Source organism: Nannospalax galili, unplaced genomic scaffold, assembly GCF_000622305.1.
Source record: "Nannospalax galili isolate Female #2095 unplaced genomic scaffold, S.galili_v1.0 scaffold1082, whole genome shotgun sequence".
NCBI classification, from domain to species: domain Eukaryota; kingdom Metazoa; phylum Chordata; class Mammalia; order Rodentia; family Spalacidae; genus Nannospalax; species Nannospalax galili.
Genome location: NW_008348580.1, coordinates 2,916,617 through 2,943,365, shown reverse-complemented (window position 1 = coordinate 2,943,365; position 26,749 = coordinate 2,916,617). Strand labels below are relative to the sequence as shown.

Genomic DNA, 26,749 nt, shown 5'->3' with positions numbered 1-26,749 from the left:
GATCTTTTCCTTTAAGAAATACCTAAATGTTCTGATGGCATCATAGCTTCAGGGACATTTCTGCTCTACGAAGAGTAAGCCAGTAGTCACCTACTACTTTTAGCTCAGCTGACAAAAGTCTTCAAGTATTTAAACATGACAAAGTTTCAACATTTCAAAGGGTTATAGAAATCTTCAAAAGGACTGCAGGTAAACATGAAATCATAGGAAACTAGATACTTTGAAGAAAGGTCTCCATTATTCTTAGGGGTGGGTGGTACCTCATAGGTAAGATTCTTCCTACACAGCATTATAAAGAAAGGGAAAGTTAGCGGCTGGAGAGATGGCTCAGCAGTTAAAAGCACTGATTGTTTGCATGACACAAGGGTACTTACATACATGAAGGGATTATACTCATACAGACAAAAAAAGAAGTTTTTTTAAAAGAACACTGATTGCTCTTGAAAAAAGACCCAGGTTTGATTCCTCCCAGCACCTACATGGCAGCTAACAGCTGTCCATAATTCCAGTTCCAGGGAATCTGGCACCTTCTTCTGACATACGCAGGCATTGCACAACATGGGTGCAATATATTCATACACATAAAATAAAAATAATAAAAACATTTTTAAAAAGAACAGGAAAGCCAATGAGTGTCTTCCTTTTTTTTTAACTTTTACAAAAACTTTATTGAGAATTTTATACATGCATATAAGGTGTTTTGATCAAATCCATGCCCACTCCCTCCCCTCCAACATTCCCCCCTCTGAAGAGGTAAGCCTAAAATCTTTTAATGATTAGATACAAGCTCCCAAACACTTTTGACATTTTTGGCCTTTGGAACAGAGTATGTTGCTAACAGGCCCAATGACATTTTGACTTTTAGCCAAGAAACATTTCTTTGGGGTCTCTTTCCTGAGTCTGGGTTTGTTCACCTTAGTCTCCCCATTCCATATCTAATTACAAAAGGCAGCCAATGTCCATGAAAAACAGGCTAGAATCAGAGCAATTTGAACACAAATCCCAGTTCTGCCACTTAATAAGTCAAATTTAACCTCTTAACCTTGGGCTTCCTACTACTCAAATTAAAATGACTCTGATAGAGCCAGATACTGTTTTATTTTATCTTTCAACTTATCAAGGATGTGTGTATATTTTAGCCTTTAGTCACTGTGAGAACATAAGTAAACAACTTAGAAAGAGGAAAGGTTTATTTTGGATCATGATCTCAGTCATGGGCAACTGTCCCTATTGCTTTGAACATAGTTTATCATGACAGGAGCCCATGGCAAAGGTGGTTCACCTCACGGAAGACAGGCAGCAAAGGGTTAAAGGGAGGACTAGAGCCCCAAGATCCCTTCAATACCCCAGTGACCTCATTTCCCCTACTAGGCTCCACCTCTTAAAGATTGCACACCTCTCAACAGCCCTTCCCCTTTAGCACATGGGCCGTAGCAGAACACTATCCAACCCATGGCAGTAGAGAACAAAACTGTCTGTAAATGGATGCTCCAGTGTCAGTATCCATAATCATTGTCATTTAGACTTAGGGCCATTGCTGCACATTATCTCCTGGCACATCACAAAGCAAGACACTTCACTCTTTTTTTAATTTATTAAGATACTAGGTTTTATTGTTTGAGGATTCCTTGCATGCACATATTGCATTTTAATCAAATCCACCCCTTTTCCTCCCTCTAATTTCTTCCCTACCCCTCCCCCACTATTCCCTCCCACCTTCATGTGCTTTTTTAAAACCCACTGAGTTCAGTTAGTGTGCCTGGGTTAGGACAGTCTGCTGGAGCTTGAGCAGCCTCTCAGGGGCCACATCCCTGAAGAAACTGACTCTCCCTTCCCCAGCAGCCATCAACTGCCAAATGCTCCTCGGCTAAAAGTAGAACTTCATGAACCCCATCAATGCTGGGGGGTTTTCTGGTTCAGTCTTGTGCAGTTCTTAGGCACACAGTCCCAGCCACTGTGAGTTCACATTTACAACAGCAGTGTGGTATCTAGCAAATAGTTTTTCGCTATGGACATCCACTACCTCTGGCTCTTCCAATCATTCTGCCCTCCCCCTTCCATGATGCTCCCTGTGCCTTGGGAGTAAGGGATATGGTACAGCTATCCCATTTGTTTCTTAATATTTTATATGTATGAGTATTTTGCCTGCATGTATGTAAGTGCACTACATGCATGCAGTGCCCATGGAGGCCAAAAGAGGGTGTCATATCCCCGGAACTGGAGTTACAGCCAGTTGTGAGCCATGTGGGTGCTGGGAACCAAACTCAGGTCCTCTGGAAGAACTGAAAATGTTCTTAACCACTGATCCAGCTCTCCTGCTCCCCCTTAATTTACTCTTTTTATATGTAGGAATGTTTTGCCTGCATGTACATAAAAGCATCCATGTCATGCACTGCCTGCAGAGGCCAGGAAAGGGTGTCAGATACCCTGGAACTGGAGTTACAGATGGTTGTTAGCTGCCATATGGTGCTGAGAACCCAACCCATGTCCTCTACAAGTGTAGCCAGTGCTCTTAAACACTGAACCAACTCCCCAGTCCCATTTAGAGCTTGATCACTCCACAGTCTCTTATTCTCTGCACATTAACCAGTTTTGGGTTTCTGTATTGCTCATCCTTATACTGAAAAGAAAAGAAAAGAAAGAAAAGAAAAGAAAAGAAAAGAAAAGAAAAGAAAAGAAAAGAAAAGAAAAGAGAAAAGAAAGAAAAGAAAAGAAAAGAAAAGAAAAGAAAAGAAAAGAAAAGAAAAGAAAAGAAAAGAAAAGAGAAAAGAGACACTTTAATCCTAATGTGAGAAACATCTAAGCAAGTGTTCGATGGGCTGTGGTGGAAGGCCTGTGAAAAGGCACAATGTGACAGCTGGTAACTCAGCAGCCCAAAGCCGACGGAAGATGCTCACACCCTGCTGACATTCCTTGCTATTGTTTCTGATCTAGCAAAAAAGAGAAATCTGTAGGCTCTTGGTGTTGTGCTTGCCAGAACAATTTGGATGATGTTCCAAAGTAGTGTTGAACAGCAGATGAATTAAGGAGTATGTGGAAATCTTTGACTTGGGCAACACAGGGAATCCACAGATGGAAACTTCTCAGAATGGAAGAGGGAATCAGATGAAAAGTTCCTCCAAGGTCAATTTCAGAACCACAGTTGTGAATAATGCTATATGTAAAAGTCCTGAGTCCACAAAGTGCACTTTCCAAGTTTGCAGATAATATAAAACTGGAGGCAGGGAAGATAGAGGAGAGGGATGTAAACCAGTTTCAATTTGGTTTGGCTTCTGTCCTTTACAGAACTAAAGGAAATGGAGATGACGAATGTTTTTCCCAGTTGAAAAGTGTAAGAATAGCAAGCCAGAAGAGTGGGAACCTCCCAATGAATACTTACACTTCAGCAAAAGTAAAGCACTGGGGAGGGTGCAGAGGTCACAGAAATGATGGTCATGAATCGGGCAGGTAGAACATACCAGAATGCACCAGGCAGTATAAGTAAAGCTTAAAGTCAGCCCTCACGCTTCCTTCAAAGGCTAGGGATAGGGTGTCTGCAGACCCCACTTGTATTTCATTTTCATTCAGAGGAAATGCAGTAAGACTTATTTCACGTAGAATTTGTAGTCTGAAGAGAATTGCCCAGCAAGCAGATAAAACGACCAGTATTAGCAAATTCAATACCTTATGAATTTCTAAAGAGAAAGAAGTTAAAACCTTCAGCAGAAAGTATGAGGACGAGGTTAAGAATGTGTGGTCAGAGGGCCTTTCCCATTCCAAAAATATTTTCTGTACTTCCATCTGAGAAATTGTGAAGCTTCAGCAGTAAGTAACTTTTAGTTGGCAACTTTACTAAAAGCAGCAGAGGTTTTAAAAAATTGCTTTATCCAAATGGTGACAGGAAACCCTTCATGAACCTTAAATCAGTTCCCCAAAATATCTGTACAAAATAAGACTTCACTTCAGGCCTCTGGACTATTACAATTTTTGGTTTCACAAAAGAATTCTTGTGCCTAGAAGAGATTTCACAACATTCTTTTTACCTTCTGCTTCAAACTACTTTAATTCAGACTTTAATCATTGTCCATTCCCCTAAATAACTACAAACCTTGGCACAAATTACTCCCCTACCAAAAATAAGGCCAATCCACATACCTTCTGAGTTGGCCTCAGCAGACACTAGCATTTGGTCCATTTAAGAAAAAGTCAATGGTCATTCCCCATTCCTAATACACTAGCAGAGCAAATTACTTATCTCTAAGCTTTTGCTTCCTCTCTAACATGGGGAAATAAATAATACCAATTTGGTAACATGATAGAATAAAATGATTTAAAGCACGTACATTTGTCTAATAAACATTGGTTCATATGGCCCCTTTATCATAGCTTTTACCCTAATCTAAGAAGACTGTAAGTAGTAAAATAAAAACACATTTCAGGGTTAGGAAAAGACCTCACTATCCCTTTGCACATGACTTTTAAGTTCTTTGTGCATGCTGTTTCACATTTGTCTTTTAAATTCACTGTTTTCCAAGTCTCATCTTTTTGATAGGATTGTTTTATGCTTTTGTGAAATTGCAGGATTTGGGCTATTTTTTAAGTAACTAAAATTTCGTTTCTTGGTTAATGGTGCTAAAACAGTTATGGAATAACTAGTTGTCCTGATTCAGAGGTCACTGAGTCAAGTTCCGAATTAAAGCAGTTGCCAGCCCAATGTGCCCTATGGCCTTCTCTGCCTGTTTTTATTTTCCACTCCCTAACCTCGTACACAGTCAGCCCCTGATTCCCTCCTCCGTGTGCTTAGTTTACCCTCTTGCTTTAAAGTTCCTTTGTCTCTCATTCATTTACCCATGTCAAAACAGCTCCTTATGCTGAGCATGATTGCACAAGGCTGTAAACCAAACACTGGAAGGCAAAAACAGAGAATTCATGTTCCAGGCCAGCCTAGGCTACATGTTCATATGCTGTCTGAAAAAGAAATACAATTTTAAACATCTTTGTACAACATTCAGAATCCATGGGCTGAGGCATGAAGAATGAATAGTAATAATGGCAATATCAGCAGCAGTAGCAGTAATGACAACTTACACTTACAGCCTGCCATGTAGCAGTAATAATGACAACTTACTCATCCAGCTGTGTGCCCGGTAGTTTTCTATGTGCTTTAAATACCTCAATCCATATAAAATCAACAATCCTAAGTAGGTATTGTAATTCTCATTTTTACTGAGAAGTTAAAAGAAATTTCTTGCCAAGACTATAAAACTACTTCATGATAGAGCTGAGTTGAGCCCATTCAGTATAGTTCTGGAATCTGAGTTCTATCCCAGTGTCCACTATGGCACACTGTGGGTGTGATCACCTTCAACTTTGAAAATAACTTAAACATTATTTATGCAGCATGCCAACATTCTGCTGAATATGGAAGAAAAAAAGCTATAAGTTTGAGAGCTCTCACCCTTGAGACAATAGTTTATAGTTTATAATCTAGCTGAAAAAATGGAACCCTGCAGATCAAAAACATCTTTGTAGAATGGTTTAGAACTACTGGGAGGTCACAAAGAAGGGATTCTTGTGAATTGTGGTGGCATTGAAAACAGTAGAACTTCAACTAGTTAGGGGATGGGCAAAATTGGGAAGGATAGGTAGGATGTGAAAGAGCTTGTCTTCTACCCCAGCTAGTGGTAGAGAGTCAAAGTGGCCATCATGACTGGAATGAAAGGTTTAAGATGTGGGGAAGTTAAGTTTAAAACATGTAGAAGAAGCTTTAAGTAAAGGTCTCAGAAAAAAATCACATCTGCACTTTACTTTCTGACCAAAAATATGGTCAGAGAAAGAAAACAGTAAGTTTTAGCCAGTCAACCAAAAGGAAGTAAGGAGTGGGTGTGGGGGAGTGGGGAGTATTCATACCTAATATGACCACAGGACCACTTGCAGTGTAGGCCTTAATTATGCCCACTCTGTGTCCCCTCATCTTCTGATGTCTTAAATTCCAAAACAGCCCCAGAGAAATCTTTCTGGTTTCACTTGGAAAGCAACACTATGTTTCTGTGCCTGTGCATTCTAAAACAGGCCTGTCAATTTGAAACCTAAATACAAGTGGACAGAAATTAGCTACTAACAAATTAGTTAAGTTAATAGAGTACATGCCTGAAATACACTAACTTTTTTTTTTTCTCAGTAATTTTTCTCCCTAGTTGCCAGGCTAGATAAAGCTTGAAGCCAACCTGGATCTCTGCAGCCTAGAGAGCCCTACTGGGGACACGCTCCAGAGCTCCTGCTCCTCCTAGTGGCAGCCTCCAAATCCTAGTTTACCAATTTTATGGCTACATTGTAGCAATAAGGAGAATCACATCTTCCCCTTCCCCTAAAAGGATGTATGCCTCAGAGAATTGCTAGGGAAAGGAATAAAATATTCTCGTGCCTGGATGTACCTAAAACCCACTATGAACAGCTTTCTGACTACAGGAAAACACTGCTGAACAGATGAATCTTCTGGGGGTCCCAGAGGTATCATAGGGTTGGAGGGGGAAGTGTTGAATCAAACAAGAAAAAAATAATCAAATCCCGACAAATAACTCTGCAAATAACTCTGCACCCTTGAGCTAAAAGTTTTATGACTATAAATAAGTTATAAGTATGTAGTGACCAGTTCAGGTTTTTTGGTTTTGGTTTGGTTTGGGAGAATTTCATACATGAGTGCTTGCCTAAACAAGACCTGTAACTTTTTTCTTAATAAAAAATTTAAAACTTTTACTAGGCACATACTATAGATTGTTTTTCTTTTTATCATCACAGATTATGGAGTAAAAGCACAAATAGCAAATCTCCCGGGCACTATGCCCCTTCTTCCCTTCCACTGCTCGTCTCCTGATTTCAATCCTGTGGTTTTGCGCCCAGTGTGCTGGAGCCCCTCCACTCTTTTCATCGCCTCTGTAGGAATTCTTTTGCAGGCTTCATATTTGGGCTTATGCTTGGGTTTAGGCATTTTGGCTTATTCAGCTGTGTCAATGCTCAGAGGAACTGATGAAGTTACAAAAGGTAAATCTGGGGGCAAAAAAGGAAGAGTTCAGGCCTAGTATGGGTAAGATCTATGCCCTTTGTATAATACTAGACAGTTGTGTGCGTGCATGTGTGTGTGTGTGTGTGTGTGTGTGTGTGTGTGTGTGTGTGTGTGTGTGAAAATGGTGATCTAATAAACTCAGAGATTGGCCAATGTCATGTGATCCTTCTGTATCCTCACCCTACCACTTCCAGCGCGCGCACACACACACACACACACACACACACACACACACACACGCAAATTCACCATCAAGAATTCAGCATTAGTAACAAGGGATAGTGGAAATGGAAATACTGAGCTGGAAGTTCTCTTCATCAGAATATCAGTTTCCTCTGCTGAGTAGGAAAGCATACTTAATTTACGTTTTAGTCTTTGCTAAACTGAAAAATAGAAAGTGAAGAACATATTTGCCAATGGCCAGTACTTAAATTCTGGCAAAATCAAAGCAAAGTTCAAAAGAACAGTCTTCTAGTCTCCTGCTGGAATTATCTTAATGGATTTGAGGATTTTAGCAAAGTTTAACCCCTGCATTCTCCATTTGATGAAATTGAATAGTGATCTATTAAGTTCTGCTGAAATTGATAACATCTATTTTTGATATTCTTATTTAGCAATTGTGTAGAAGTATCCATCATCCTATGATAAAGATTTAAAGCACAGTCCATTTTAATTTCCTATTTTTTAAATCTAAAACAGCTTGAACACCTAAAGAGACTTAGCAATGATATTGCATTATATTACATCTGGTAAGATTCCTTTAGTAATCAGTGGTGCTGTTATCAGAGATAAATGAGTTGTTAAGTCTTCTTTCTCTTACCAGCCCATTCAAAGTAAACTGGCTTGTAACTATTTGACTTATAGAAAAAAACAGCTAATACTTAATGGATGCATGAGTGAATGAATAGATGAGTCACAGCGCAATCTCTTACCACAGTCTCTTACCACTTTGCCAGCATCCCTCATGCTGTTTCAGCCTTACTCAAGGCCATAAAGCATGGCTGTCCCCAGTAGTACTGGGGATGGCCTACAATGCTAAATCAAATGCAGACCATCCCCAAACTTCCCTTTGGCTAAGTTGTTCTATTTTCTTCCCCATTTTCACCAAAATTTCCTATATAGAGAGGTGAATGCCATTGCATTTCTACTATGCAGTTGAATTTCCACTATTCTAATAGAAGGTAAAAATAACAGCACAATAGGCCCAAGGCCAACAGCATTGATGAGGAGACTCGCTCATTGCTAGACTGGTTAACCTCCCTAAAAAAACTGGGAGATGACCAACAGTGGTGCTAAACTGCAAAGCCATAGAGCATAGAGAGACTCTGCAAGGGGAAATAGCAAAGAAAGAAAATTATCCAGTGGGAGAATGTTGCTGGGGCAAGATATCTAATTCCTAGTTTTAAATTAGCTGCCAAGAGTTCTCCCCTTTCTTAGAAAAATGGCCTCTAATGCCTGTTTGACTTCCAGGGATTGATGTTAATGTAACATTAGGTAACCAGTTCCCTGAGCTGAGTCTTTTGAAACTGGGGAAGTAGAAAGGATCACTAAGGTAGGAATTACTGGCTCAGAGTTTCCTCAACTCCCTTTCTGTGCTGTGAATGATTTATCCACCTAAGATCTTGCCTGCTCCATGTACTATATATCTGAAGTTCCACCCTGTTCTCTCCAACGCTTCTAGGTTCCTGCCTCCACATACACTTTCTAGTTTTGGTCAGCCTCACTGAATCATCAAAACATCTACTTTAAGACACCATCATCATCAGGTCAGGGCTGGAAAGATGGCTCAGCGTTTAAGAGCACTGGATGCTCTTGCAGAGGATCTGGGTTCAGTTCCAAGCACCTATATGGCAGTTAACAAAACCATCCATAACTCCATCTCCAGGGGATCTGACACCATCTTCTGACCTCTGCAGGCATTTCACAACACAGGTGCACTTACCTACATGCAGGCAATACACTCATACACATAAATTAAAAATAATAATTTATTAAAAGGTGCCATCATTAATTTGCCATGGTATAGCATGTAGTTCTTAGAAATTATATAAATCTAGAAAGGGAAAGTTCATATGGGTCTTGTGCCTGCTGTTACCATTGCTGTAAGTTCATATGAGCAAGTTCCCAGAAGCCTGGAAAACTTGGTTTCTTTGTGGTCATCCACCACCTCTAGTTCTTACAGTCTTTCTGCTCCTTCTTCTGTGATGGTCCCTGAGCCCCAGAAGGGTGGAGTTGAATATAGGAGTCCTGTCCAAGGACCCACCCTCTGCAGACTCTTATTCTCTACACTTTGGCCATTTGTGACCTTCTGTGTTCTTGACCCTTGCATGAGGGAGCTTCATTGATGAGAATCGAGAGAGGCATTAGTGTCCTCTTTAACTCTTGTTCTATGTTCCCTGAGCCTTAGGTGTAGAGGTTGCATTGTAGATGTGCCACTTAGGCTTGAGCAACTCACAGACATGTCTTGTGTGTGACCCGTTGTGGAACACTGTAATAATCTGTCTGTCACAAAAGAAGCTTCTTTGATGAATGGTGATTGGGGTGTTTATCTGTAAATATAAGGATCCATATTTTGCACATAGTAAGAAATTACATTTGTCTAGGGATGTGAAAAGAAAGTCTTGAGTTTTCTCAAAGATTTATATGACCTCTCCAGCTATGTGTATTTGGTTATGTTTACAGTACCACACATGAGTTCCCTCCCATTGAGTGGGTTTTAAGTCCAATTAGGTAGCTGTTGATTACCCCCAAGATAAAAGTGCTACTACTGTACCAATGTCGTTTGCTGTGCCAGTAATTGATGTGGTTATTAGGCCTTAAAGCTGGGGTTGGACCAGCTTTGATTGATGTTATCCCTTAGGAGCTTGCATAGTGCTCTCCAAAGCTGTGAGAGGGGAGGTGGCTCCTAGGTCAGTTCCAGCTCCATTGCTCCAAATCCTGTGCCCAAAGTATGTCCTGTCTTCAGCAATAGGGTCTTACCTTCAAGTTCTAAGAGGCAATCAAGGGCTTTGGCAATAGCCTGTCTCTTGGACAGCCCTGACCAACAACTCGAAGGAAGGTTTCTCCTGTCTGGCACTGTTTTTTGTTATGTAGCCTTTAGCTATACACATGGATTCATGTGGAGACAGTATGTGTCTTAGTTTGTTTCTTCATTGCTGTGACAAACTACTCTTACCACTACCAACTTGGGGAGGAAAGGGTTTATTTAGCTTACATATTCCAGGTCACAGTTCATCTGGGAGCCCAAGGTAGAAACTCGGGGCAGGAACCTGGAGGCAGGAGCTGGAGCACAGGCCATGGAGGAATGCTGCTTACTGGCTTGCTCCCCTGGCCCCTGCTTATGCAACACTGGCCCACCTTCCCAGGGGTGGCACCACCCACAATGCACTGGGTCCTCCCATCTGGCTCAACAATCAAGAAGATGCCTCATAGACATGGCCACAGGCCAGTCCAATGAAGGAAATTCCCCAATTGAGGCTCCCTCAGCCCAGGGGTGTCAAGTTGACACTAAAGCTATCCAGCACAGTGTGTGTGTGTGTCATTTTTTCAGTAGGTTTTCAGACTAATAGAATTCTCTCTGGTATTTTACACTCACTAGGCATTGTTTATCTCCTCTCTCTCTCTCTCTCTCTCTCTCTCTCTCTGTCTCTCCCTCCCTCTCCCTCTCTCCCTCCCTCTCCCTCTCTCCCTCCCTCCCTCCCTGTCTAGCCCTCCCTCCATGACCTCCCCATTTAAAGTATCCCCATTTTCCCCATTTCTCCATTGATAATACCTATGGTCTCCCATAGTCCCACCTCTCTTGAGCGTCTTCTTTCCATTTAGCCCCATAGTTCCTGGTTTCACCCTCCCTCTCCCCCTCCCATTTAACTACCCCCGTTTTACCCATTTCTCCCTTAGTAACACCTATCTCCTACTGTTCTTCTCTCTTGGGTTCCTTCTTTCCATTTACCTCCCTGGCTCCTTTCATTCTCCAGGTTCCTGCAGTTACATCAGGATATATACTCACATATAAGGATCTGGTGCTAGGATCCACACATGAGGGAGAACATGCATCATGCCGAGTTGCTTCCATCTCTTTGTGAAAAGAGCAGCAACAAACATGGATGTGCAAGTATCTTAGCAGTAGGATGGATCCTTTGGTAGTATATGCCAAGGAGTGGTATAACCAGGTCATATGGTTGAGTAATTTTTAGTTCTTTAAGTGTTCTCCACACTGCCTTCCATAGTGGTTGCACAAGTTTGCAGTCCCACCAGTAGTGACTAAGTTCCCCTTTCCCCACATTCTCTCCAGCATTTGTTATCATCTGTTCTCTTGGTCTTAGCCAGTCTTACTGGGATAAGATAAAATCATAAGGTGGTTTTAATTTGCATTTCCCTAATTACTGACATTGAACACTTTTTAAAATGTTTCTTAGCCATATTTGTTTCTTCTTTTGAGAACTCTCTATTCAGATCTTTAGCCCATCTTTTAATTGGGTCATTCGTTTTCTTGATTCTTTGGTTTTTGTTTGTTTGTTTTGTTGAGTTCTTTAAATATTCTGGATGTTAAACCTCTGTCAGATGTGTTGCTGGTAAAGATTTTCTCCCATTCTGTGGGTTTCCTTTTCATGTCCTTGGTTATTTCTTTTGCTGTACAGAAGCCTTTTAGTTTAATTAGGTCCCACTTGTTGATTGTTGACCTTAATTCCTAAGCAACTGATGTCAGATTTAGAAAGTCCTTTCCTACACCTATATCTTCTAGGTTACTGCCAATGTTTTCTTCTAACAGTTTTAGAGTTTCTGGTTTTTACATTGAGGTCTTAGATCCATTTAAAGTTGACTTTCATGCAAGGTAAAAGATAAGGGTCTAGTTTCCTTCTTTTGCAGATGGAGATCCAGTTTTTCCAGCACCATTTGGTGAAGATGCTGTCTTTCCTCCATTCTGTGTTCTTGGCACCTTTGTCAAATATCAGGTGGCTGAAATTGTGTGTACTCAGGTTTGGGTCTTCAATGATGTTCCATTGATCTATGTGTCTATTTTTGTGCCAGTATCATTCTGTTTTTATGACTATAGCTCTGTGGTATACTTTGAGATCTGGTATGTTAATCCCCCAGCATTGCTCTTTGTGCTCAGGGTTGCTTTGGCTATCCGGGGTCTTTTCTGCTTCCATATGAATTTTAGAACTTTTTTTCCAGTTCTGTGAAGTATGTCATGGGGATTCTAATTGACATTGCATTGAATCTATAAGTGGTTTTTGGTAGGATGGTCATTTTCACAACATTAATTCTTCCAATCCATGAGCATGAGAGGTCCTTCCATCTTCTGGTGTCGTCCTCAGTCTCTTTCTTTAAAGATTTAACATTCTCATTGTAGAGGTCTTTAATGTCTTTGGTCAGGTTTCTTCTGAGATATTTTATTTTATTTTATTTTTGATGCTATTGTGAATGAAAGAGTTTCCATACTCTTTCTCCAGTTGCTTGTTATTGGTATATAAAAAGGCTATAAATTTTTGTAGATTAAAGCTTTTCATTTTTAATAAGCCTTTCCAAATCTATGTGGCCACTTGTTTTAGCATCCTGTCTCATGCTGTGTATTCTGTGTGCATCCATTGTCTATTCCAACTAGTAGCATTAGGTCATGTCATCAGTAAGCTTAAAAGTAATCAGAAACTTTTTTCTAGATTACAGTCAGAATCATGGCAATCAAAGTGACAAGAGAGACTTCAGGTTGGCTCAGCAGCCAAGAGCACTGGCTGCTCTTGCAGAAGATCAGAGCTCAGTTCCCAGCACACACATGGTGGATAACAACTGTCTGTAACTTCAATTCCGGGGCAGCTGGCATCCTCTTCTGGCCTCTACATCATGTGCATTTCATGCACATGATGCACTTAACATACATGCAAGCAAAACATTCATACATGAGAGAGAGAGAGAGAGAGAGAGAGAGAGAGAGAGAGAGCACACAAGAGAGAGCCTGGGTTCCTGCATATCCTAGCTGGTCTTTCACAGTCCTAAATATATCCCTAGATGCCTTCCAATATTGAATGCCAAATAAGAGTCAGCTGACTTGACCAGGTCTACATTTCTTTTCTGTTGCTCCAGGATTCTTCTACAGCCAGATGATTCCTTACAGATCTTGGCTCCAGTGGAAGCTGATGTGGGTTTCTATACTTGCAATGCCACAAATGCCTTGGGATATGACTCTGTCTCCATTGCTGTCACCTTAGCAGGTAACCTGAAAACCCCTGTCCAGCTCCATCCAGAAATCCTTATAAATAAATGCCTATGGTTTGTCAAGCAGACATGGGATGCATAGAAAAATGTGACCCCAATCCCACCCTCAGGGTTTGTAATCAGTAATCATAATAGCAACGAAGTACAGTATGAGATAGAATAAAATGTTTTATAACTAATAGGCAAAGATAGTTTATTCATGCTGGGGTGTCTTAGAGTTGGAGTGAATAGGATTTTTGTAAGTAGAAATGGGGGGAATATTTAGAGCAGAAAGAATGTGAGCAAAGGTCGTATGTAGAAGTAAGTGGTGTACTGAGGGACATGAACTGTGAGCTCTGATCACTGAATATTCTTTAGGGGTTATCTCATCTCTCCTTGTTCCCCCTATAGCCAAAAAGCCAAAGAGAGACTTTAAGACCTATGGGTAACTAGAATTCTATAGCCATGGCTTAGAGTCCAAGTGTCCCCAGAACTTCTCTCCAAGCCTCTTTTATTTCAAACTCTGGTTCAAATGCACCTGCCAATATTTTTCCTATATCCATATATGTTAAACAAAACATGTTGCACATGGTGATTTAAAACACACTGCTACGTGGTACAGTGTCTTCCAAGAATGTGGTCTAGCAGCAATGTACTTTCATAAAACTACTTAGGACAAGTAAACTTTATTTTCCTTTGAAGCCATAAGAGACCTTAAATACCAACTTGACTGATGCTTCATTTCTTAGAGGTCATGCAGCCTCAAGTCATACAGGGTCCCAGCTAATGAGGGGTACAAGAAGGTACCAAAGGTCTCCTAATACCCAGTTCACAGTTCCCTCCACTGCATCACTGATCCAATCAAAATGGATCTGTCTTTGTGGCACTTGTTGTGTGTGTTTGTATGTATTCTTTCCAATTGCTGCTCCCACCAGATGATTCAGTAGATACTAGGAAAGCCAGCATCACCCACACTGACCTCACCAGTCCATGGGGGATTATGCTATCATTCTGTACTCTAGTCACACTGCTACTCCCTTACGTATGTTTTTGCAGCAGTGCTTTCTGCCCTTATGACCTAAGGCTGAACTGCGAAGGGACCTTTAGCAGGCAGCTTTTCATGGAAGATGAAAGCTGATAATGATGAATACAGGCAGAGAAGCCCTGGGGTGGATTAAGACTGATGGTGTGTGTGTGTGTGTGTGTGTGTGTGTGTGTGTGTACACATTTGTTTCTCCCTGAACTTTTCCATCTCATTCTTGTCTCTTACACAGAGTCCAGATGCTCAGCAACAAGCTTTTAAAATCTCTTCTGCTGTGTAGCTCCAGCCCACCTAGCATGGGCACTGCTGACACCCCTCCAGTTGCTGGTCAATGGTGGATTCACTCTCTTCTTTATGTTGATCCAGATACAGTTCAACTCTGCCACACACTAAATACCCTTTGGAATTAAGCAAGGCAATTGTAACATCAGGCTTGTCTTTGGCTCTTTAAAGAGGAGCTGTTGGAAGCTGCCAACAAACAGGTTCAAAGCCAGTGAAGAGAAACAGTGAATAAAGAGGAGGGAAGGAGGAGAAAGGGGCTGACTGATGAAGGAAGCTCACCGATACCACACCCAGGGCTTAGGGGGCCACTTCCCTGTCCTTCTGCTGCTGGGTTCATTCAGGTCTGCTGGCAAATTTGTCAGTCAGCTCCTCTAAAAGTAGAAGGCTACAGATGTGGGTGTTGCCTTAATGTTGTATTTGCATCTTTTAAATTTGTATTTATTTTTATTTTATGTGTGAGGTTTTATATGAATGTATTTAAGTGCACCCGTGTCATGCAGTGCCCATGGAGACCAGAAGAGGGCATTTGCTCTCCTTGGAGTCCCTAGAACTGGAGTTAGAAGAAGTTGTTAGCTGCCACGTGGGTGCTGGGAATCAAACCTGGGTCCTCTGCAAGAGCAGCCAGTACTCTTAACTGCTGAGCCATCTCTCCAGCCCCTGTATTTGCATCTTTATCTGGGATTATCATCTATACATCTGTGCAGTGTTTGCATTCACAGCATTGACTCACCACTTACTATTTGTGGCAAATTCTCTGCCTATGTTGTGAATCATACATTAATTAATAAAACTAAAGTATGGGATTCATTAATGCTTACAAATTAGTGAATGTACAAACTAGAACATAATGGAAAATTGAAAAATCACTAGGGTTCTGCTCAAGCCCAGTATAGTTGACTCACACATAAGATTCCACTACTGGAGAGACTGAAGCAGAGGGATGATAAGTTCAAGACCAGCCTAGACTACTTAGCAAGTTCCAGGCTAGTGGGGTTATGAGACACTGTCGCAAAACAAAACAATGATCCTGTTAAGCAAAATAAATTATATGGCCTGAACATAACCTAGATTTGAAGGAGGAATGAATACTGAGCACTCCTGAATTTGATTATCAACTATACTGCATATTAGCTACATGATCTTGAACAGGGTGTACAGCTTCATTGAGTCTCAGATATCAATGGGAGTAATAGTATCTGCAGAGTGGTCTGAGGTTAAAGAATATTATAGGCTTGAAAAAGAGTTTACACCAGTGCCAGCAACGTTGTTCACACTCAATAAATGTTAGCTTCCTTTCTCTAGCTCTAGAATGAAATGTCCTGAAAACAGCTCCAGGGTTGAAAAGCATCAGTGTGCAACTTTGCATCCATGTGATTTTCACCCTAAGTCTTCAACACTGATGTGTTTCAAGTGTGGGCTTAGTTCACATGCAATAAAATCCTTGCCATAAATCTTAACACTCTGTACACTTAAGGAAATTACAGACTTTTTGTCTGGACTTCAGTGTAAATGTAGGCCAAAGAGGAGAAAAAAATTGAGGCTCAAGATACCCAAGTGTCCCAATAATTTCATTTAAAAAGTAGACTTTGGTACTGTCGCTGTCCCTGTATTAACCACATCCAGACAGCCTTGGAGCGGAGGTTTGAATTATGCCCAGCCTCTCCCTAAGAACCCTATGCAATTTAATTCGCTGGAACTTGTGGAAATTAAATGAACTGATTTGTATAAAATGCTTAGAAAAAATCTTACTCAGCACATAGCAAGTATGTACTATATGTTAGATGGCATTTTAAGGATAATATATAAAACTAGTTTTTACAGCAGTGGGAGACCCTTTTTCAGAGGCTACGATATGCAGCAGCCCTCTTTGGGGCCTCTTTCTCTCAACATCCTTGTAGCAACTGGGCAAGTGCTTAATTAAGTACCTGAACTCAGAGCAAGGAAGGTAGCTTGTGGTAAGAGGCATTTCACATGGATCACAGGAAGAGAGGCTGAGTTAACACTCACTTACCCACAGCTTCTGAATTTTCCCATCCCCTAGATTCAGTGTGCTACAAATTTTGCTTCTCTGATAACTTTAGTTCTCTTGATTACTCTATGAACAACTTCTTTGTGGGTGCGTGCGTGCATGCGTGTGTGTGTGTGTGTGTGTGTGTATGTGTGTGTACATGTACATGTATGGAGACCAAAAGTCCATGTTAAGTGTCCTCCTCAATTACCCTCCACCTTATGCTCTGAAACGGGGTCACTAACTGAACCTAGAGCTCATCAGTTCAACCAGGCGGGCTGGCTTGGCCAATCGAGTTGCAGGGGTCTGCCCGTCTCCATCTCCCCAGCACTGCCTTTCACCCAGCCATGCCTCTCAGGTGGGTGCTAGGGATCCAAATTCGGATCTTCATGCTTGTGGCATGGACTGAGCCATCTCTCTAGGCCTACACAACTTTTCCATAGCATAAAGACATGATTTAATTTCAGACATACTAATCCCTCCAAGCCTTCCTGTTCTGCCCTGTTTGGGCCTCAAAATATTGGGCTTAGTGTCTTTTCCTTCTCTCGAAGCCCATCAATTATATGTTAATTTTATCTTCTAAGTCTCAGATTTGACAGTATTTTTCAGATTCTTTTCAGAATGGAGATAGCCAGTGTTTCATAAACCTCCTTCTTGAGACAGCCCAGAAATTTCAGCCATGTGCACCCATGGCACACAGTTTCAGTCTTCTAAATGTGTTTACAACTGGATGCCCACTTCATGGCTTTCAGTGTGGTGAAAAGTAGTTTACGATGGGAGGGAGGACTCCAAACGGGCAATAAGACGGTCACTGAGATGTCACAGAGCTCACATTTTGAATATCACTTACTTACTGTACAGATATAACAGGGTTGGGTAAAGAGGAGTTTTTATTTGTACAGGTACAAACAGAGAGCTTGGAACATCATCTTGGCCAGTAAGATTCCACACTGAGCCAGTTACTAAGACACCTTCTCAACCTAAATCACATAGGCAGTGTTTTGGAGGAAAGCAGTAGTTTCATGGTAAATTGTTTCAGTCTGGATCAGTGGAGTTGAGCTCCACTTACCAATGGAGATTAGAGCCTCTCCAGGAGGAGACAATCGATGAAGTCATAGTCAAAGGGGAATGTTTCTGGTTGTCACTGATTTTTATGAGATCAGAAAAGAGATTCTATAGGGACTGTTTGACATCATCAATGGAAAATGAGAAGAGGGGGGTTAAGGGGTGAGTGTATCTTTCGTTGAAAGGAGAGAACACAGATGAGCTCATCTGAAGTTTTCAGAGGAAGAGACAGAAAATATTTCTCCTTTCCTGGCATGTTTTTCTTTCTTTTGTGAGTTGAGTAGCTGACACACATTGTGTCTAATGAAGAGCTCAGAGAAACCTCACTGGGAAAATAAAACTAAAAAGTAGTTGTTTTGAAATTCTTCTTGCTCTGCCCCACCTCATCATGATTTAGTAGGTATAATAAAAAGATAAGAAATTGTGTAAGCTGTTCATAATGTTAAGTCATTTCAAACTGGCATTTCTGAGCTTTTCATCCAGCAGTTGTTTAACCACGAAGTTCTCTTCATGACATTTGTCTCAAAGGAGGCCTTACAACCAGTAGCAAAGGCTGACAAAAGAAAATGTCCTTCAGTGCCTATGTCAAAATAAAAGCTAGACACGTTTGACTATGTCCCAATGTTACTCTGAGTCACATGGTACTAGCCATTGATTGAGTCAGCCTGCCATCAAGAGGACCCATCACCTAGAATGCTAAGTGACCAAGGCCTTGAGTTTTCAAGCACAGGAGCACAGAGAGCCCACCAAAGACTTGAGCTTCTGCAGGACTTAAAGATAAAGATAAGAATGCAACTAATTTATTTGGCTCCCCCAGGAGGCTTAAGGAAACAAATAAGGAGCAGAAAATGGTCCAAACAAGCCCAGCAAAACAATTCCTCATCTGTCCAGTAGGATGCATGAAAGATGAGTGCTTGAGTAGATAATGCGATGAACCATGTCTGGGCTGATGGTTTCTAGGAGAAGCTACAACCACTTGTGGCCATACAAAGCACGGAGTCCTTTTTCTGGACTCTGTGTAGTACATGCAAGAGAAATGATAGAACCATTTGCTATGGTCCTGAGGTATCAAGTTCAGTTGAATAATTAGAAGAGGCCATGGCATTAACCTGAGGAGACTGACACACTGGCATGGACTTAAGGAAATATCTACAAAGATCAGTAATGGAATCAAGGCAGCCTAGAGAGGACTGTCTAAGGTGTACACCTTCCTCCAATGCTCAGGACCCTGCAGTGTTTGTTTTGCAGACACACAAAGTAAACAGAATTTCAAGGACAAAGAAATTCCCATCCCCTCCTCATACTTGCACAAGATAATTAATAATAGCCAAGTGTGATAATGCACACCCTTAATCCCAGTACTCGGGAGGCAGTGACAAGTAGATTTCTATGAGATGGAGGCCAGCCTGGTCTACATAGCAAGCTCCAGGCCAGCTGGGGCTGCAGAGAGACCCTGTCTCAAAGAAATAATTAGTTGTAATCACAATGTTGACTCTGATTGACCATTAGGTTTAAAATCAGGTTAAAACTGGGTTTTTTGTTTTGTTTTCTTTTCTTGTGACATAATTTATGTATCTTAGAATTTATCCACTGTGAGTGCACAATTCACATATCTATCTTGCAAATTTGTATCTTTTTGTAACTATCCCCAAATTCAGGGTTTCTTTTGTTATTAACAGTTTCATCATTGTTCATGTACAACTCATTCATTAAAGCACACAATTTGACAGCGTTTAGTCTACTCAGAGTTGTACATCCATCACCACATTCAATTTCAAAACACATTGCCATTTCTCCAAAATAAACGCCACACCCCATATCCTCTCTGCCAGATTTCATGCATTCTGTCATTATGTTAAGGCCTATTGAGTCAAATTTGTGTCCCCAGATGTGCCTCAGTGGGAGTTCATTGGATGGAGACCGGTCAGCCTATCTAGTGTCACTCCCTTAAAGAAAACCAACTCACCCTCACCCAGTAGTCATTGGTTACCAATAGTTCCTCAGCTAAGGTTGGGACTTCTCACCCATTTCCCTACTTCTCTGCTAAGTTTTTGTCTGGTTTGAATCTGTATGGGTCTTGTGTATGGTGTAACCATTGCTGTAAATTCATATGAGCGAGTTCCCAACTGCCTGGAAAACTGTTTCCTTGTGGTCATTTACCATCCCTGGCTCTCACAGTCTTTCTGACCCTCTTCCTCAATGGTCCCTGAGCACTGGGTGACTGAGGCTTAATATAGGAGTCCTATACAGGGACAGACACTCTGAAGTCTTTTATTATCTACATTTTGGCCTGTTATGGCTTTCTGTCTTAATCACCGTCTTTTGCATCCGGAAGCTTCACTGGTGAGTTAAAAGATTCATCATTACTCTCTCTGTCCCCTGTTACGCTATGTCCCCTGAGCCTTAGGTGTAAAGATTGCATTGTAGATGTGTCACTTAGGGTCTGGCATCCCACAGACACATATTCTCTGCATTTGGCCAGTTGTGGAACTCTGTAATAGTCTCCATCTGTTTCAAAATGAAGCTTCTTTAATGAGTGGTGGGAAGTATGCTGTCCTTAAATATAAAGATATATATTTAGCATACAGTAAGACAAACATTTGTCCAGGGATATGACAGACATGGGTTTTTCTCTAGGATCTATGACCTCTCCAGCCATGTGTATTTGTTTACAGTACCATGCATGAGTTCCTTCCCATTGAGTGGGCTTTAAGTCCAATTAGATAGCTATTGATTGCCCCAAGATAACAAGTATCACTGCTGCACCAACAGGATCTCTTTTCTCTTTTACGGTCAGCTGATTAGCAACCTTAGTTCCCTTCGACTGTGTCGCAGGTTCACAGACCTCTTACAAGGTCACTATTCCACCTGTCATACCGTGTCTGAAGGACATGGCTCATTTTCATTGACTACAGCCAAGTCAATGTTACTAGACGGAATTTTTCCAAAGAAGCCAAACCAAAAATATTTATAAAACAACCCACACTTTTATAATCATTCCATTTTTAGCTATCCCAATTCAATTTGATGGACTAAGCATATTTGTGTACTCTGAACATAGCCTCTGGTTAAATGCTCCATTTTCTTTTTCTGTACTTCTGCCAAAATATCACATTTTATTTCTTTTCTTTTTTGGTCTTTTTGAGACAAGGGTCTCCGTGAAGCACCAGCTGTTCTGGAACTCACTATGTAGACCAGGCTGGCCTCCTTAAAGATGGCCAAAGTTTTACAAAAATCTTATCTCAGTTTAGCTAGATAGCAGCAACAAAAGCCATGGAATAGTTTGGTTAGAAAAGAAACATTTAGTTTTTAATATTACTAAAAAAAATTTAAAAAGAAGGTTAGTGTAAGAATGGAAGATTTTAGGGAAAGTATTTGCCTCATTACCAAATTCAGAAGCAGATTTGGAACTATAAACCTTTTTCCTAATTGTAAACAGAAGAGATTTGAATAGATGTACTCTTGGTCTCCTTAGACGTGAATTCTGTGATTCTCTTGCTCAGTGATAAAGGACAGCAATGCCCACCCACCACTGATAGCTCTGAAGTCCTCTTACCTGCAGATCTAATAAGAAATACTGACACAATTTATCCTTTGGGGACTAGAAGACTAGATGGTAAAGAAGAAGTGTGACTTTTGTAGTGAAGTCTTAGAAAGACAACAAGAGAGCATGGTGACCATAAATGGCTGGAAGTTCAAATGCTGAACTTTGAGAGGGAGAAAGTAGATGTTGAAGGAGACCCTCAGATAGCAGGACAACAAGGAGTTCATTCCTGAACCATAAAATCTGGATGGTGTTGGAAAGGAAAATCAGACTTTATGGGACAGTGCTCTGTGAGTCTTTACAATGCTGTCTGTCCTTGGCTTTACTCAAAACACAAACCTCCTACCTCCTTCAGTTCCTGTGTCAGTCGTATTTACACTGGGACAGAGATTTTTTTTTTTTCAAGTACATTTATTGCTGAATTCTTCCCAGTCGCATTTGATTTAATGTAGAGTTACGTGTGATGGTGGGATGCCTAAGCAGAGGCCGCCAAACACAGGAATGTGATTTTCAGCCTTTGCTTCTGAGTCTGCTCATCTGTCCTGCCTGCCTCCAGAGGGGCTCATTTTTCTGGGTGCTGTGCTACCTATCTTGCTGAACATCCCTGTGTAAAGGCACTGTGACACCTCACCGCTTTCTAGGAGAGCTTCATACCCACTGATGTTGGCATACAAGTGTTAGGTGCATCTCAGGCTGCCCCTTTGTACAAGGTGCCCACTGCATGTCAATGAGGCTCATTTCCCCTTACATAATGCTTCTACCAAGAACCTCGACCCAAAGATTAACAATCTGGAAGAACTGAGCAGAAACAGCTCTCAGCTTCTATGTTTGTGTCTGCCTCTTTTAGAGAGCCTTTACAAACTGAAATGCTTGACTTTATTTCAATTTTCTTATTTTCCTTAAATTTACACAGATGTAAAGCTTGGCCTAATCTGTGTGTGGCTCTCATTCAGCCACAGCACAAATAAATTTACAGATTAAGTGAACGTGAACAAATAATCCGTAAACCCTATCAACTTCCATAAACTATCACTATTTTATTCTGTAGCCTGATACCAATATGGTAAAAGTAAGTGGCAACACATGCACAGTACTGACTGCTGAGGGACAGCTCACACTACTGAGGGCACTGAGGTGCTTTGCTTTTCTGCCCACTCTGAAATCCTTTGTGGTACACTGTGCCGTGATCAGTTTATAGCATTATCTTAGCACAGATGTGTCATTAATCACTTCGCTCCTTGTTTATATCATTATTTCCTTCTTCCTAGTTAACTTCTATAACTACACTAGTACTAGTTAATGTCCATGTGAGTCTGATCTCACATACACACACACACACACACACACACACACACACATACACACACACACACACGGAGGCACATAGCAATAATAAATTGCCAGGTGACCTAAAACAAACAGGGGATTTAGAAAAAAAAATTTTAGTTAATCATTAAAGTAAGAGCTCCAACTTCAAAGTTTCTGATGGACAACCACAAGTATTGGGAAAGAATTCTCTTGCCAGGAAGAAGAAGAATTAGTTACCAAACTGAACAAGAACAGTATACTGAATAGTAAATCTGGCTTTATAGCATAATCACCCAGAACAGCCTAAAATAGAGTACTCTCAAGACTCAGATTTAGTAGCTCAAGAGTAAGTCAAAAAATACATACAAAGTTGGGTGTTGTGGTACATGCCTGGAATCCTAGCACCCCAAGAGGCAGAGCCCTCAAGACTTCCCTAAGTTTGGGGCCAGCCTAATATACAGAGCAAATTCTAGGCCATAAGGCAAGGTTATACAGGAAGACCCTGTCTCATTTAAAAAAAAAAAACATACTCAAAGTATTGGAAATATTAAAAAATATGTAAGTAAGCATTCTTTGTAGTAGATGTGACAGGATCAATTGATTAAGAAACATTGTTTTCATTATAAACTTCTATTGATTATAAATACTTGGGTAACTTCACACTTTCTCTTAAAAATGGCTCACGAGGGTGATGGAAACATGAGGAGTGGTCTGTGCTAACAACAGCACCTCTACTGATTGGGGAAAAAGGCCATTACTTTTCAGCAAAAGCTCAATATAATTAATTAAGGGGCTGGATTTAATTCAGTGACATTTGAATTTTATAGCTATACACTCACAGCTATAAAACCTACCTTTATTATTAAAATTCCTGTAGGAAAAATAACTTGGTAATTGTGGGTCTAAAACTCTGGTCCCTGGCTTCATTTCCACATTGGCACAGTTGTTTTTATAACACAGTGAGGCAGCTCTTGTACTAGAGTAGGACAAGTTATGTTTTTAACAAGTGCCCTGGGGATTCTGCAGCAGACCAGGATTTAGGGACCCTCTGTAACAAGCATTGAACTTTAGGTCCCAAGCTCTGGTGTCCAGCTCAGCTTTATGACTCGCCAACTCTGTGGTCTTGGACAAGCTCTGAACCTCAGTCCCTTGGCTATATAACAGATAGCAGTGGTTTGCCTATCTGCCTCTCAAGATTACTATGGAAAAAAGTCAAACCATGCATGTAGTATACAATGTATACACATTCTGTCATATTTTTGAGGACCTACTTTAAGCCAAGACTAGGTGGTACGAATAAATAAGAGATGGGATTCCTACTTTTAGGGAGACTGCATGGTAGGATGTGGTGGGGGAAGAGGGTACAGGATAAGTAAGTATGATAAATTCTGATAGGAAGTCTTATTTTTAAAAAAGAAAGTGGTAGATGAGATGCATAATGCCTAGCAGAACAGTGACAGGGTGCATACTTTAAGCAGAATGGTTATGAATGACCTTACCAAGAGATGTTATATGCAAAGAGACCCAAATAACTAGAGGATTATATCCGTGTAGATATCTGTAGGTGGAAGACTTCAGTGAATCAATCGCACAGGGCAGAGCTGCTGGATGGAGAAGGAACGGCCAGTAAACTGGAGCCCAGTGGCTGATGGGGAATGTGGGCTCCGTGAGGCTGGAGAGACAGATCATTGGCCCTAACTGTGTAGGAAACAGTTGGTCATGAAAAGGAACTAGGAATTTGGGTTTTGCATTGAAATTTTAAGCAGCAAGCCTATATGATCTGGTTGATGTTTTTAGAAAAATGACTCTGACTGCCTTAAGAAGAGACTGTAGTGAGTAAAGTGGGAGTGGAAGAAAGGAACCAGATATGCTATGCAGCTGCCCAGCTTGTTGGTAGCATTAGATTATAGCCACGGAGATGCTGGTTAGGCTTAGACTAGTTTTGGCGTTAGAGCTGATTAGTTCAGTGTCATTCCAGATGATGTCTCCCATTTTGCCCTGCATTTATGTCAACAGACCATCATAGTACCAAATCACTCGTCTTCACACAGGTCACACATGAGCTCAAAGGTATAGAAAGTAGATGAAAGGATGAGAAAGGTCCAAACAGTCATAATAGACATGAAAAGCCTGTGCTCCCGATTCAGGTTTCCACTCCTAAACAGCATTCTGATGCACTTAATTATGTCTGCCTAGAGGGCATGTCAGGCAGGAGAGGAGAATAGAGATGGCTTCAGTTTGAGGCTGGGTAACCATGCCAGAGAGACAGGGATGTGTGGATAAGGGAGAACATGCTAAATAGGAAAAGTGGCTATCAGACTGGAAAGAACATGTCCGAAGCAAAGTTTTCTTCTGTTAGTGAAGAAAAGAGTGAGCGCCATTGTAGAATGTCCTGTCTATAAAATGGTTAAAACAAAAGTAGATCCATTTGACTTACAAAAGATTAGGCTTCAGGTATGTGGAATGATCTCATATGGGCCCTTATTTCCCCAAGGTGCTTAGTAAATGACTCTTTGCATTGTGTTTTATGGTCATGTACATGCAGTGCTGTATATTTCCCCAGATGATGAAAGCCTACTGTAACATACAAAGAACTTCCCCTTCCAGGAGACAGCTTAGAGGACATAGTTTTACTTGTCACTAATTCTCTTCCTAAGTACAGTTAAAAACCCTGAACATTATATGTAAGAACACCAGATTGATAAGCGGAAAGAAGAAATCACGCTGGCTAGAAACCTTGGAAACTGAGGAACGGTTCACACAGTTCGCAGCTGTGAATTTATTGGGCTTTCTTTTTGCCTCATAAGCCCCAAACTTGGAGCTGGAGAAGCCAGACACCAGGAAACACCAATGAGTATGTGAGAAAGAAAAAAAAGTAAATAAAAGTTATCTCTAGCAAAAGGACCAGGAAAGGGACCACATAGGAAGACAGATGTTTAGAAAATACTGCTATGCTCTGGCCAGACATCACAGAAACACACCAGTAAAGGATGATAATGAAACTTAGATTCGCCTGCCCCCATGAACATTCTAAAACAAGGTACTCCAACACTTTCATGGAGGTGATGTCACAGATAATGAGGAGTTTCATTCTACCAGGGGCTAATGAGGACATCATTTGGGGACTCTGAACCTCTACCTTCACCATAAAGCATGTCTCCTTCCCCTACTCTCTAGAAAGTCAGACTTTCACCACCTCCCAGAGGCAACTAGTGAAAACCAATCGAGAGCCAGGAAGCCCACCCCTGCCCAGCAGTAGTGGGGACCCTTCCCCTCATCCCCCAGCACAAGAAACAAAGGAAATGAAATAAGGGAACTGGACTTCTCCCTCTATCTGCCTCCTGTCTGTATGGTTTCAGAGAAAAATGGCTCAAACAGCTAAAGAGACCATCTATGAGTCATGCAGCAGAACACGGAAGTGCCTGTGCTGCAGTTAAAATTATTCATCACTCGCTTTTTCATCCTCACTCAACATGGTGCTAGAAGATCTGTCCAGTGTGATAATGCAAGAAATAGAGATAAGGAACATACAGACTGGTAGGGAGAAGATAAAACTTGTCCTTCTCTGCAGAGGAAAGGATTGTCCATATAGGAAAATCTCTCAGAGCCTATACACAAGCTCCAGAACTAATATGTAACTGCATTTCCACACACCAGAAATACACAATAAAATTGAAAACACACTCTTATTTGCCGTCTCCCCAAAAAAGAATTAGGTATACATCCAGCAGAAAGAACATAATAGGACTTGTATCCTGGAATCTCCAAAACACTGATAAAAAGAAACTAAAGAAAAGAAATGGGGTGCTGGAGAGATGTCTCAGTGGTTAAGAACACTGGTTGTTCTTGCAGAAGACCTGGGTTCGAATCCCAGCACCTGTGGTCACTGCCAGCGGCGGCCGCTCCTCCGTTCTCATGGGTGCCACTCCTTCGTTCTCACAGGCATCGAGGCTGCTCCTCCGCTCGCCCTGGGCTGAGACCACTCTTCTGCCTGCCCTGGGCTGAGGCCGCTCTTCTGCTCGCCTGATGCTGAGGCAGCTCTTTTGCTTGCCCTGTGCTGCCTCCTGTCATTGCTGCTTCTGCCCAGTCCCGGACCCCAGGGCTGGTGAGAAGACTGTGTCAGAGGAGCCGCATTCAGACACAGGAGACCAGGTTCAGTGACACAAGTCTGCTTTATTGCAGGAAAGCATGGGCTTATATAGGGGTAATAGTCCAATCATAACACAGCATATGGGATCCCTTATTAGCATGGCAGACTAGTATCCT

At 41.3% G+C, this 26,749-nt stretch overlaps 1 protein-coding gene across 9 annotated transcripts in view; it reads left to right on the top strand.

The window, feature by feature from the left end:
• Adamtsl1 (ADAMTS like 1) overlaps positions 1-26,749 on the top strand; it is a 429,521-nt gene that overhangs the window by 339,981 nt on the left and 62,791 nt on the right. For all 9 annotated transcript variants that reach the window (XM_008845544.2, XM_029569590.1, XM_029569591.1 and 6 more), the window contains one exon: positions 13,124-13,251. In XM_008845544.2, the coding sequence (XP_008843766.1) occupies positions 13,124-13,251 (128 nt within the window). The remainder of the gene's footprint in view (positions 1-13,123; positions 13,252-26,749) is intronic.